The sequence below is a fragment of the Mixophyes fleayi genome, chromosome 6, assembly GCF_038048845.1.
Source record: "Mixophyes fleayi isolate aMixFle1 chromosome 6, aMixFle1.hap1, whole genome shotgun sequence".
NCBI classification, from domain to species: Eukaryota; Metazoa; Chordata; class Amphibia; order Anura; family Limnodynastidae; genus Mixophyes; species Mixophyes fleayi.
The window spans coordinates 91387576-91400423 of NC_134407.1; the positions used below are offsets into that span (position 1 = coordinate 91387576).

Genomic DNA, 12848 nt, shown 5'->3' on the forward strand with positions numbered 1-12848 from the left:
CCCGTATGGAAATTCGCGCACCCCCCTCCCGCGAAAATCACGGCACCCCCCCCCCCTCCCCGCGATCCTCTCCCTAGTCAGAAAAAAAAAACCTGTAAAAACTGTGTGCACATTGCGGGGCACAGTGCACAAGATAAGGGGGAGGGAGCAGAGGAGCCCTCGTCCGTCGCACAGCAGAGGTGCAGGAATCCAAGAAGTGTCGGCCGGCCCATCTAGCCATCGGCCCTTCTGGCATTTGCCAGAAGTGCCAGATGGCCAGTCCGGCCCTGCATCACAGTGATGTCTGGCCGTACTAATTTCTGGGTACTATGGTACCTGAACGTCACTGATTTTCCTGCGCATCTCTATGGAGTGTGAAGAAAAATCAGTGATGTTACAATGTTCCTTCACAACCATTCCGAAGGTAGTCTGCAGCATATTGTTTCCCGCCTTGTGGAAGGCATCTGGATGTCTATTTGCTGGATTAAATAAGAAGATTTCTGTATCTTAAAGAAGATAATAGTATTACATAATCTATCTATTAAATGCTGCTTAATGAGATGCGATATCCTTAACGATTTTACCAATGAGTTAAAAAAAAGAAGCATGCAAATTCATGTGTACACACTAAACATATTTTACACAATTTACCTCCAGATCTGTGCTCTTCATCTGTCATAACCATCTTCTGAAAAGATCATGACTGTGTACTCTCCATAGAGATCTATGAACACTGCCAGTCATGAGTGCATATACAGTGCAGAATTAGAACAACATTGTTCAATCATTGAACAAGATTTTTAGTCTAGTTTAAAAATCAAATGAAACGATACAACGTGCTTTGGAATGATAATCATACATCGTGGCAGCGTACACACTAATGCAATATCGTGCCGAACTGCTGGTTATTGTTTGATAGTCCCAAAAATTGGCTGAATTCACTGTAGTGTGTACCCAGCCTTAGTAAGTGAAGCTCACTATAAATATATATGTGTTTCTGTGTTATATATGTGTGTGTACTTTTTCAGACACTTGACCTGTTGAATATAAATTAGTTAAGTTTAATTGAATCACTTATATAGGACCAAACAAGCTAATAAATAAGAGAGTGCTGGTTAAAATGACATTTATAATGGCATTTATTATAAACCTTAAATTTAAAAGCAATAACACGTAAAATATATCATAGAGCAAACACGCTAAATGTGGCAGGTATAGAAATAAAAATCAGATTCCAAGATATATTATATAATTTTCAAAATCAACAGTGCTCATGGCCTATTCATAAGTGCATTAGAACTCTCTAGTCCTTTGGATATGTTAGCCTTTGTGAGGAGATATATTAACTCCAGTAGTCCAAATTTCTGTGCTTTGTTCCTAGTTTATGCCTTCTAAAGAAAAGCCAAGATAAATCACTGGAACTGAAATTCTTCACAGGGATAATCCCTATATATGCAAATAGCTCTCAATTCGATCATATATCCACAGCAATATAGACCAACTTCATATGCAGATAGCGAACAGTTCAATCCGTTTTAGGCAACAACTAAAGCCTTTTCGAATGTCAATAGACTTGATTATAATCAAATAAATGGTCCCTGTACCTTAGGTCCTGAAGAAGTATCCCCAGATGTAATGGAGGCTGGAACTTCTATATGCACACTATTCCCAGATAAGCAGTGATGAAAGAAGTTCAATATTCAGCAGAGATTACTCGACCAAACCTGCACACTTTAGCGTCACCTGATGCATTTCTCTGCCTCCCAGGGGGCGGTTTCATCGTAGAATCTTTTCTTATCTGCTTCACAAATTCTTTTAAAAAGGCCAGCATGGTTTGGGTCTGAAGCCCTTGGCAACTGGATGATCCAGAGCCATAACTAGTGATTTTAGTGCCCAGAAGAGAGAGACCACTGCCCCATCCTACCATCTTGATGGGAGCTCCTGCTGGAAGAGAAGTAGGGGGGTGCCAAGCCTTTTACATGTATTAGACAGTTCTGCTACCTGCTCTTGTAGTTGACTACCTGGCACTGTTATTGGTGTCTTAAGCTCACTTGCTGCTTGACTGGATCCTGTTGGGGCCCTCTTTGGAAAACTATCATTATTATTCACCATAACAAAAGCAAAAATATCTAGGGTGTAAATTTATTAAGCTGTGTGATTCCGGCAGGCTTGAAAAGTGGAGGTGTTGCCTATGCTAACCTATCAGATTCTAGTTACTATTTATTTAGTACATTCTACAAAATGATAGCTAGAATCTGATTGGTTGCTATAGACAACATCTCCACTTTTCAATCCCGTAGGAAACTCTTCCTCCTCTTACCAGCCCTGACATTAAATCAAAGTACCCATGTTTAATAATCAGATCTACTTTCAAATATTAAATTAATATTCTAAAAATTTAAAAAATAGGCACATTTCTCCCCTACCAGCCGCAACATTAAATTGATAGCATTCACAATTTACAAATAAGCCTTCTTCTACACCAACTCGGTCCTATACTGAAAAGCACAAAAAACTCCCCAGTATTAAATTAATAGCCACCACCACAATCATCCCACAAGTAAAATAATAGCCCCTATTGATAAATGAATAGCCCCACAATTAAATTAATAGCCCTTATCCCCATTAAATTAATAGCTCCACCAATAAATTAATAGCCCCTACTCCAGTTAAATTAACAGACCACATCCCCATTAGATGAATAGCCCCACAAATAAATGATTCACCTCCACTATTATTAAATGAATAGACCCTACCCACATTAAATTAATAGCCCCACTGATAAATTAATAACCTATACCTCCATTAAATAAATAGTCATTACCAAATCATCAAAGCCCCTACTCCCATTAAATTAATAGTCAGTGAGGATGAATGGAGAGACAGTCTGAGACAGAGTGGGGGGGGTAGACAGAAGGGAAGGGCAGAGACTCATTGGCTGAGGGTGAGACAGAGCAGAAGGTGACCATAAGGTATTGACCCTTGTCCCCCTCTCATTCAGTCAGTCATCTCCAAATGTGTAATCTTAACCACTCCTTGCTCCTATACTAATTTCCTCCTACAGCCTAATCCTACTGCTAAATTGCCTCAAACGTTGGCTAACTCTTAACTTCCCCTCAACCTAATCCTAATTCAGAGACTAACTGGTGACAATTGCTTGCTGCTTGGGAAAGTATTTTAATGTATTTTAAGTCTAATATTAATGTAGCATTTTATTTATTAGAGTCTAATATTAATGTAGCATTTTATTTATTTGACTCAATTTAACAATAATTCACCTTAGATGGATATGAAATGTATCAAGTGTAATCAGGAAACCAAAATGATTGTCTGCTGGCTGAATGAATAATTTTTATAGTAGAAGTTGTTAACAAATATCCAATGATGAGCATTAGTAGTAATACACATCTGTAAAGAGGAATAAATATCCATCTCAGTTACCTGATATGTGTTATAAGTATTATGCAATTACATGCATACAATGATGCAGGCACTGACTGACCACACAAGTTACCAGATGATCCTGCAAAAGGCCTCAGGTCTAAGTGGGTGTCTTTGGCATTTTTGAAATAAAAAAAAAACCATGAGGATAATTATTGTTACCCTTTGATATCACACAATCATTAACCAGGTATGCCCAAATAGTAGATTATTGCATGACATTGTAATAGTATGGTACAACATGTACATATGTTTTGCTTACATTTTATTTAATATATTTTAGAAAAAAATGGTTAGTGCGACACATGGTCAAAGCATTTTACAATGGACTGTAAACCTTTCTTTTTATTTCAGATTTCATTTACACACAAATACCTATATTTATGAAGTCTGCTAAACCGTTTGTGGAAATATTCTGCTTATGAAGCCCCAAAACTTGGATAAATGTTTGCTTTGTAACATAAATGCTTTACATGACTTGTTTTTGCTTATAAATATTAACATGGTTGTTATACTTTGATTACCTGTAGAGATGAGGGAAGGTGTGCAAATTGAATTAAAAGGTGGAAGAACTTTATTGTAAATTTTGCTTTTTGTACAATCTATAGCCTATAAACAGAGCTGGGTTGAAAGTGTCATTCTGCTCCGTGGTGTGGTTAATAAATAAAGAAGGGTGTCAAAAAGGAGAAATCTAGGTGGAACAAAAATGATAGGGGAAGTCCAAAGGGACCTAAAATTCTGGAATTCCAGGAGAAAACAAAAATGATAGAGAGAATTAGATGCAGAACTCATAGAGCCAAATTCTATTGGAGTAATGTTTGAAATTTCACAACCCAAAAAAGAAGGGCTTTGAAAATTTCACTCATATCTACCTGGTTACATTACTTCATACAGTTACTTCTGATATACTGTTAGAGCTATTTAAAATATTTACATACTAAAATTTTCACATTTGTTGTACAGCAGGTATTGAGGATTGAAGTTTGACGTACATTATGAACATGGATGCAGTGGGTTTCAGTGGACAGATGGCCACATGATGAGATCTGAGTTTATAACTGGCAAATCCTCTATGACACACGCCTGATAACTGATTGGCTTATTCATAGTGTAGTTTTGGTGCCATTAAGGCCTTATAAAAGCACCGATTTATCTTGTGTTTAGGACCTTAAGAGAGCATGTAAATCTGCAAAACATTGCTCAATTGTTCGATTGTGAAAGAAGGATCTTTTTATACAATGTTTTTTTGTAGAAATAGCAATATCAACAACTGAATTATTAGAAAACAATATATGAGCCAGCTGCATAGAGCAAAAGACCCACAAGTTCTCTTGTGACATCATAAAACAGTATTTGCAATCTGTGCGCCAATTTTTGCTATACTGTGTATAAATTCAAATTAAAATGATTGTGCACAGATGCACAGATGAACCATGAATTTGCTCAATGAGTATGCACTACAGCATATATACACATGAGCTAGACCATGCAAGCCATACCCTTCATAAATGAGCCCTGCAGTTATTAGTGAATGAGGGTAGAAACCCCAAGCAAAATGATTTTCTTCAATTTTCTTAGATCGACTGGGAGGTTCATTAGCAGCGGGGCGTATCTGGTCAAAGAGGACATTATATGAGTAGATGTAAACATCATGCGATAAGCTTATACTCATGTGGTGCTCTCATTGACCAGTTATGCCCTGTTGCTGGAAAGCCTCCCAGTTGATTGTGTTAAATAATGTGATTTAAAATTACTTTGTGTCCAGATACAGTGTATATCAATAAGTTTGTTGCACAACAGTTAGGTCTCACTTGGTGCTATTTCTTGCCTTATTGAATTACACAAGTAAACATGACATGCATGGTGTCCCACATTTGAAGCCAAGAGTCTACCTCTCCACCACAGAGCCAGATAGATAATATTTTAAAGGTTGGTGGGAACTCTTAATATATTGGTGGTGTGATGGTGAGGCTATTTATTGTATTTAATAGAATAGAATCATCTCATTAAGTTTAATTGCTTTGAAGAAATTGTTTGATTTTATTTAATATATAATAGAAATGTATTAATAAACATATGTTTTATTGGATTTATTGCTGCCATTTTTGTCGGTTTCTTCATCCTTTATACATTTTTTCATATTTAATTTATTAAGAATAATATAGCTGCTTTTTTCCAACCCTTTTTTGCTTGTAATATATATTTAAAAGTAGCAGAGTCTCTTTCTAGCACCAGCTGATTATTCTTTTTGGTAATTTTTAGCGTCTGTAGGGTATATTTTTTGCTTGGATGATTTGGGAGTTATTAGTTGAATGTGAGGCTAAGTTTGAGGAGATTTCTTTATTAATTGTGGATACTATTGTCAGGGACTATTTATTTAATGGGGGGGATAGATCTATTCATAAAATGTAAATGCCATTAATTTAATACCAGGCTGTTTGCAGGGAGAGGAACCTAATTATTAAACATGGGTGCTATTTACTTAATGTTGGTGCTAGTTGTGGTCAGAGATGGCTAGAGAGTTCACTTATTGCTGGTTTTCCATATGTCATGTACCTATCCCTTTTTCCAAACAGGACCCCAACATTCCAGGCTCTAGACAAGCAACAACTGACCTTAACACCCGACCATCAACAGGAAGTGAAAGCTGCAAGAACAGGTAGGAGAGAGCAAGACAGTTTGCCAACTGTCCTAAGTCTAGTGGGGCAGTCCCAATTATCCTGCTCATTCTGGACTTTATCTCAACTGCAAGAACAGTTGGGAGATATGTCTCACTTCATATTGTCACACTCATTCACAGCTCCTGAAGGGGAAGCTATGTGCACTAACAGTAGTGCACACAGCATTGCTCATGTATTTGAAGAGTGTGGGAAGGGCTGAAGATCGGCCTTGCACTGTCTAAAATAGTAACCATGCCTCTGTCATTCTTGTCATGTCCACTCTTTAAACTCCTCTAGAAATCCTGCCTTTGTCTCTGGCATGATACGCACAATGCACATGCGCAATATAAAGTCCCATCAGAACGCATGGGGAAAAAACCAAAATTAAATACATTAACAACTTTTAATATTACAATCATTAATAAATAAAAAAAATACATTTAAAAAAATTATCTTGTTTTTTTCTTTACACAAAATATATATATCAGGATGTTCTTAATGCCTACTGTACATACAATGCATTTTTGCAGTTTCTTTTACTTGCAAACACATGTTCTCGCATTCATTCTTTCACTTGCCTCGTGGAAGGGATATGGCTAACAAAATACATATCTAACAGATGCCCAGAGCTTGAATCAGATGACTTTGATTGCGTTCAACCTTGACACGCCCTTACTGTACATTGTCTATGAGTGTCCGTCCCTTCCCATTCAGCTCTTCAAATCATAGGCTGTTGAAAGAGCCATTTGCATTTGGACTTGAGTTGCATGCACTTGTTTTCACTGGCATAAAGTCCATTTCTGAGTACACACAGAGCAATTTCACACAAGATATGGCACATTTCGGGACTTATGTCCGAAGATGAATCAGGTCCAGTTTTGTTATCTGTGTCCATTTATTTCCCCTATGAATACAATTCTGTGACTAATGTAAAATGTCATAAGTTTGGGAACTTCTGTTTAACAATTAAGCAAATGTTATAAAGTGTTCCTCAGCATAGTATCAACATAAAGCGTATTATGATTTTCATTTAAGGGGATGGAAACTCAAATTATTCAGTGACATATAGTATTTGAAGATCAACTAAAAAGCCTTTGCAATTTAATGAATCATAAGACTCAAATGCCAGTTCACTAAAAGGTATCATGACCTGCAAAGTACTCCTTATGGAATCAATAAATCCATAGTTTCCTAAAGAGTGGAGGAAAAAAATTAAAACCATTTTTAACATCAAAATGCATTACGCACCAAATGACATAAACTACAAAATTAGGACTGTTATATAGTGCCATACATACATAAATTAACCAATCACTAGTCGTAAGTTAGGACTGTTATTTAGTGTCATACATACATAAATTAACCAATCACTAGTCGTAACATGAGCAGTACTTCTTGACTGCTGGGTTAAAGTTAACCTATCATGACATATCTTTACATAATTTATATGAGGCAATTTATGAACTGCCACAAACATAAATTGTTCGGACACTTTATTCTGAAGGACTCCATGTAATGTAAATATATTCTAAGCGCCTCTTCTGACAGCCCCCATTTGCTTGAATGTATTCAGCCAGCACATTCCTTTTTAGATATCACATTTTAATGAGATTGCAAAGAAGGGAGGGGGGTCAATCTCATCACTCTAGGGTATTAAACATGATCTACAATGTCATACTCCACAGTAATACCAGATTATTGATATTTTGAAGCTAGATACCTTCTCTATTGTGCAGGACTCTAGAAGAGTTAAGTGGGTGTCCCCTCTCTCCCCCTCTCTGTCTCTCATTCAAAACCTTATCCATCTGCAAATCTGCCAACAACCAACTCTTTAATACAGTGGAGAGGCGAGCAGGCTAGTCACAAAATAACAGGGGATACGGAGCCTAGTTACACCACAGATGAATCTCAGAATCCATTCATGCTACAATACACAAAGCTTCATATCTAGAATAAGACATCTTTCAATCAGAAGGAGTATTACAGTGTTATCACCATGAAAAAAGTCTGTGTCTTGGAGAGTGTTTCATATGACCTACTCCTAGAAGGAGAAAGAGCTTTAATTTAAAGAGGAGAGAAGCAAAGTCTGAGAGGAAACATTTGATGATGGGGGGTAAGTACTTTTCCTATCATTAAATGTGATATGTGGTTAATGCAGCAATATAAAATGTACTAATGTTATGACTGCATAAGTTCTAACTGAGTACAGGGATATCACATTCATGCACAGATGGCTATGTATATGAACTAATATATACATTCCAAAGAAGAAGTCTCCTTAAAAAAATGGCTTATTGATCAAACAAACCAATTTGCTTAAGACACTTGGTACATAAGTATTGTTTTTTACTGCAGCTGTCTTAGTAGATAATAAATTCTAAGGGCTTGTTCAGAATAGCGGTTAATGAATGTTTAGTAAGAATTTATTCCCACTCTGAATATTGCATAATTATTAAGATCAATTGTAATCATTGATTCCATTTGCTGATTGCCTTTACTGCTCAGACTAATTATTAATATTAATTATTATTATTATTATTATTATTATTTATACAGCATCATCATATTTCACAGTGTTTTACAATTGGGAACAAACACAGTTAAAAAAGGTTGAGTATTAACTTGTAAGAGGGCCTTGCTCACAAAGCTTACTATCTACAGTCTATTTATGTTATTGAGTATGTATGAGGCTGACCTGTGGCTTCTTTCACTTTTAATCTGAACAGCAGTGACATGCAGGCACCAGGATCAATGATCCGAATATATGTGCTGTATTCAGTGTTTTGCTCATGGTGGGTTCTTTTGGGAACACTACATGACCAAATTCTTACTAAACGTTTATTATCTGCTCAACTGAACAAGGTGTAACTCAAATAGCAACTCCTTGTCACCTTCTATATATTAATGTTTCATGGGTTCTGGTACCAAAACAGAGTACATTTAAATACAGTTCTGTACCGTTACTTTGCTAAAAAAAATCAATATTAATACGTGATTAATAATGTAGTGCGTAATCAAATAACTTTTTTTATTACTACTAGTACTTAAAATAATGTTTATCAATATTATATGGGTAACTATTCAGAAAAATACTGTACAAAAATTTGTAATTTAGTTAAATATTTTAATTTGGAACATTTATGTCACATTTATTTTTCGGGAAATAAAACACTACAGATATTATATACAACTAACCTTCTCTGAAAGTAATGGAAACAACAATAAATTATACCATCCTATATAATAGGGGGAACTATAGTATATTATCCTATAAATAAAAATAAAAATTTGTTTATGGCTTGATTGAGTGGCCCAATTGTGTAGCAAAATTGACAGCTAGTTAAGGAAATACATAAACTGTACACAATGGTGGGGGCAGTAACAGGTGCAGTTGTGCAGTATTAATCAAATGACACAACATGGTTGTAAAGCTGTACAATATATAAATATGAGACACAGGACAGTAATTTTAAAAGGGGAGAGAGTTGTATTGTACTTTTCAGAGTTAAAGACAATTTCACATCAAGGAACACTCCACATGATTTTGATTGCCTTGTGGGGGATTTATGTATTTGTTTTTTTAAATATGATTAATAAGCACCCTTTAATGTTAATCTGTTCACCAGTCTGCAGCAGTACAGAGTTAGAAAACTGCTCAAGACATCCTGGAAATAGAGTTCTATGATAGGAGAAATCTAGTTAGGGGGAATTTGCAGAAATCACCAAGTAAATCACTTTTTGTGATTTACATGACAATTTCCAATTCACCAAATCTGGTAAAGGCTAATTTACTCTAGTAAGGTAATAGTGCGCCCCAGTGAGCCCTGGCAGCCACTCGCTGTTTGAGCCGGAGCTTGTGGAACTACAAGCACCAGTATGCCCATGGCTGCAGAGGCCACTATGGAATATGTAGTTCCACAAAAGCCATAATAGAAAAAATAAAGAAGCATACAAAGGGTTAACAAATATTTTAGTTAAATAAAAACACCCCAAAACCCCTTTCACTACTTTGTTAAACTTCAAAATCTTCTTTCCCCATGATGTAGTTCAATTGAAAATGAAAAAACCCTATGAAACAAATGCAAAGGCTCCTTATGGAGCCTCGCTGCTTAATAATATAGTTTTCAATTGACAGCAAGGGTCAATACCCATTCAGTAAATCACAAGGGACTTCCTACACTAGCCACTTGTGACTAGGTGAGTGGGTATTGACCCTCCTGGACAAATAAGGATCAAGCCATTTAAAAGCAGGACTTTTAAGGAGCAGATGCCTGTCTAACAGGGTTTTTTGACAGCTGGAAAAACTCATGTAGATTTGGAAATAAGTAAAACTTGTAAGCACACAATGTACCTGTCTGAAGTGTGCATTCATAGTAAAACAGCGTACATCTAAGTCTATTGTGCAGACTTAGACGTATCTGGTGCAAAATCCGTGTCTTGCCCCGCCTGTAAAAAAAAATAAAAAATAAAAACAAAATAAATCAAAGTGAAACAGCTCTAGTGCTACTAGCCTAGGTTGGTTTCTGCAAAATCATTGGGGCGAAAAGAGTGGAGGACCCTGAAAATGCTATAGAAAGCTCTGTGTGACAGGGTCTGCTCAAATATTGTGTCTTTTAATTGGAGCACATTTGTATTAAGCACTTTGGACACTCGAAAAACTGCTGCAGTGAATAAAGTGCTTGTGTCACATCCTCTCCATTTCTAGACATTAATTATTTCAATTTGGAGTAATTAGACACTGCACGTTATAGGTGGAATGAAAAGCTCCCATGTGACACATTTTAGCTAAGATGAATTTTTAATTTGTTTTTCTTTTTACTTTTTTCCCACTTATCATGCCTTTCTTTTATTCGTTATAATTTTCTTTTACTTTTTTTAGATTAATATATTTGACTGGATAACATATAATCTTTGATGTGAATGTACGTTAATCAAAATAAGCAAAAGTATAAACTATAAATTACAATCATTAGATCTACCAACAAGATACAAAGTACTAATTTACAATAACAGCAAGAAAAGCAGCATTTTGGTTATTGACACTATGTATTTTGCTACTCTTAAATATTGGAATAGCATAACATTTCCATGTTGATATAGTAATGACTCCAAGAATACTGTAAAGCTAACCATGACCTATCTTACACTTGTAATAGGTATAAAAACATATTGGCTTCTGCGGAGTGTTTACCTCACTTTCCTTCTATTTGGGTGTATGTGCTATTCAAACATACCACCATCTGACTACTATAGAAGGAATTTTTTCAACCCACATCACTCGCTTGTTCTACCAGATGGCAGGGAAACCACAATCTACTTGTTGAAGGATATTACAAAAAGGTAAGAGAATTTCACCTGCATAAGTGTCCTTTAGACAAATCATTTTAGTTAATTGCCTGTAATTTAAATATTTTCAGCTATAGCTTTTTGTTTAAAATTATTATTATTATTTTATGTTGTTATATTATAACAACACACACATATGTCAAAACACACACACACACACACACACACACACACACACACACATTTTTACAATGGTCTGCTGAGGACTCCAAAGCTTAGTAAAATATACTCCATAACTTGTATATACATAAGTTCCAAACTTTAGTGAAATATGCACCATATACTATAAGTAGAGATGGTTTTGGGTGAGCAGTGCTAAACTCACATGCATAAGTGGTGCATCTACTAATTTTAAGACTATCAGTAGTAGTTGGGGCAGTTATTAAACAGTAAGCCCTATTATGTGCATCCAACCTCATTGTTTTTATTGCAGCAGGTCCCTGGACGTAGCTATAGACATGTGCTTGAATAAATATAGATGTATAGAAATGTAACTAGTTAAATTACTGCCTGAAAGAGAAATTAAAGTGTTTTAGTATTATTTACAGTCATAAAAAAAACATATTTACAGATATTAATTGTTTACACACAAATGGGTCCATCATAGTACAAAATTACAAGAACTATATGCCAGGGAAAAAAGCAAAAAAAAGCAAAACATGATGTAAGCACATTGGGACAGTGTAATTTTGCATTTCACATATGATTATTAACATTGTGCATGTGCACAACTTGCTCCAGTAATTTGAGCTGCACTTATAGACCCTGGCACTTGAAGAGGAGAATCAGGATCATTCACATATTTGCTTTAGATGCATCTGTACCTTAAGGTGCATGTCACTCAAAATACAGATAATGAAATGTAAGTGCAGAGACACATATTTGGGCATACGAAAACGGGCATCTTGCAAGTTATACTCTAAATGGCCCGCATAATTGGTATACCTATAATAGTTACAAGTTGCAGAAGAATGTGGAGAACTCTGATGGGTTTAATTAATTGTGTAAAAGTTGCTAAGTGAAGAAAAAAAGAACATATACGAATGTTATCCCTTGTGAAACTTGTGCAAATCAGAAAGGGCTAAATAATGTGATCTTCTTTACCGTAAGATTTATAACACCCTGGTTAGTATTCAACATTTAAATAAATACATGCAAATTCTTGTAGGGACAAAAATGAAGAGTCACAGATAGTTCCTTCACCTCACTATGCTTTAAAGCTTTCAGTGATAACTTTGCAGAACATGAAATCCTGGACGTTATGTCCCACAAGGGGTATCTCTGGCATAAACCCTTTTATGTTTGCTTTCTCATCAGCACCAAATTTATTGGTCAGATGCTTACATTGTATGGTATATCAGTCAATGTCCTTAATTAAAAAACTTAGGTGAGATATTGATGGCACAGACTTATTTTCAGATG

The 12848-nt window shown here is 35.7% G+C and overlaps 1 protein-coding gene across 1 annotated transcript in view; it reads left to right on the plus strand.

Moving 5' to 3' along the window:
* Positions 1-7845: 7845 nt before the first annotated feature.
* Positions 7846-12848, plus strand: part of LOC142161431 (protein NDNF-like) — a 29326-nt gene continuing 24323 nt past the window's right edge. Inside the window, exons 1-2 of the mRNA XM_075217034.1 lie at positions 7846-8193; positions 11237-11420. Coding sequence (XP_075073135.1) covers positions 8184-8193; positions 11237-11420 — 194 coding nt within the window. The 5' untranslated portion in view covers positions 7846-8183. The remainder of the gene's footprint in view (positions 8194-11236; positions 11421-12848) is intronic.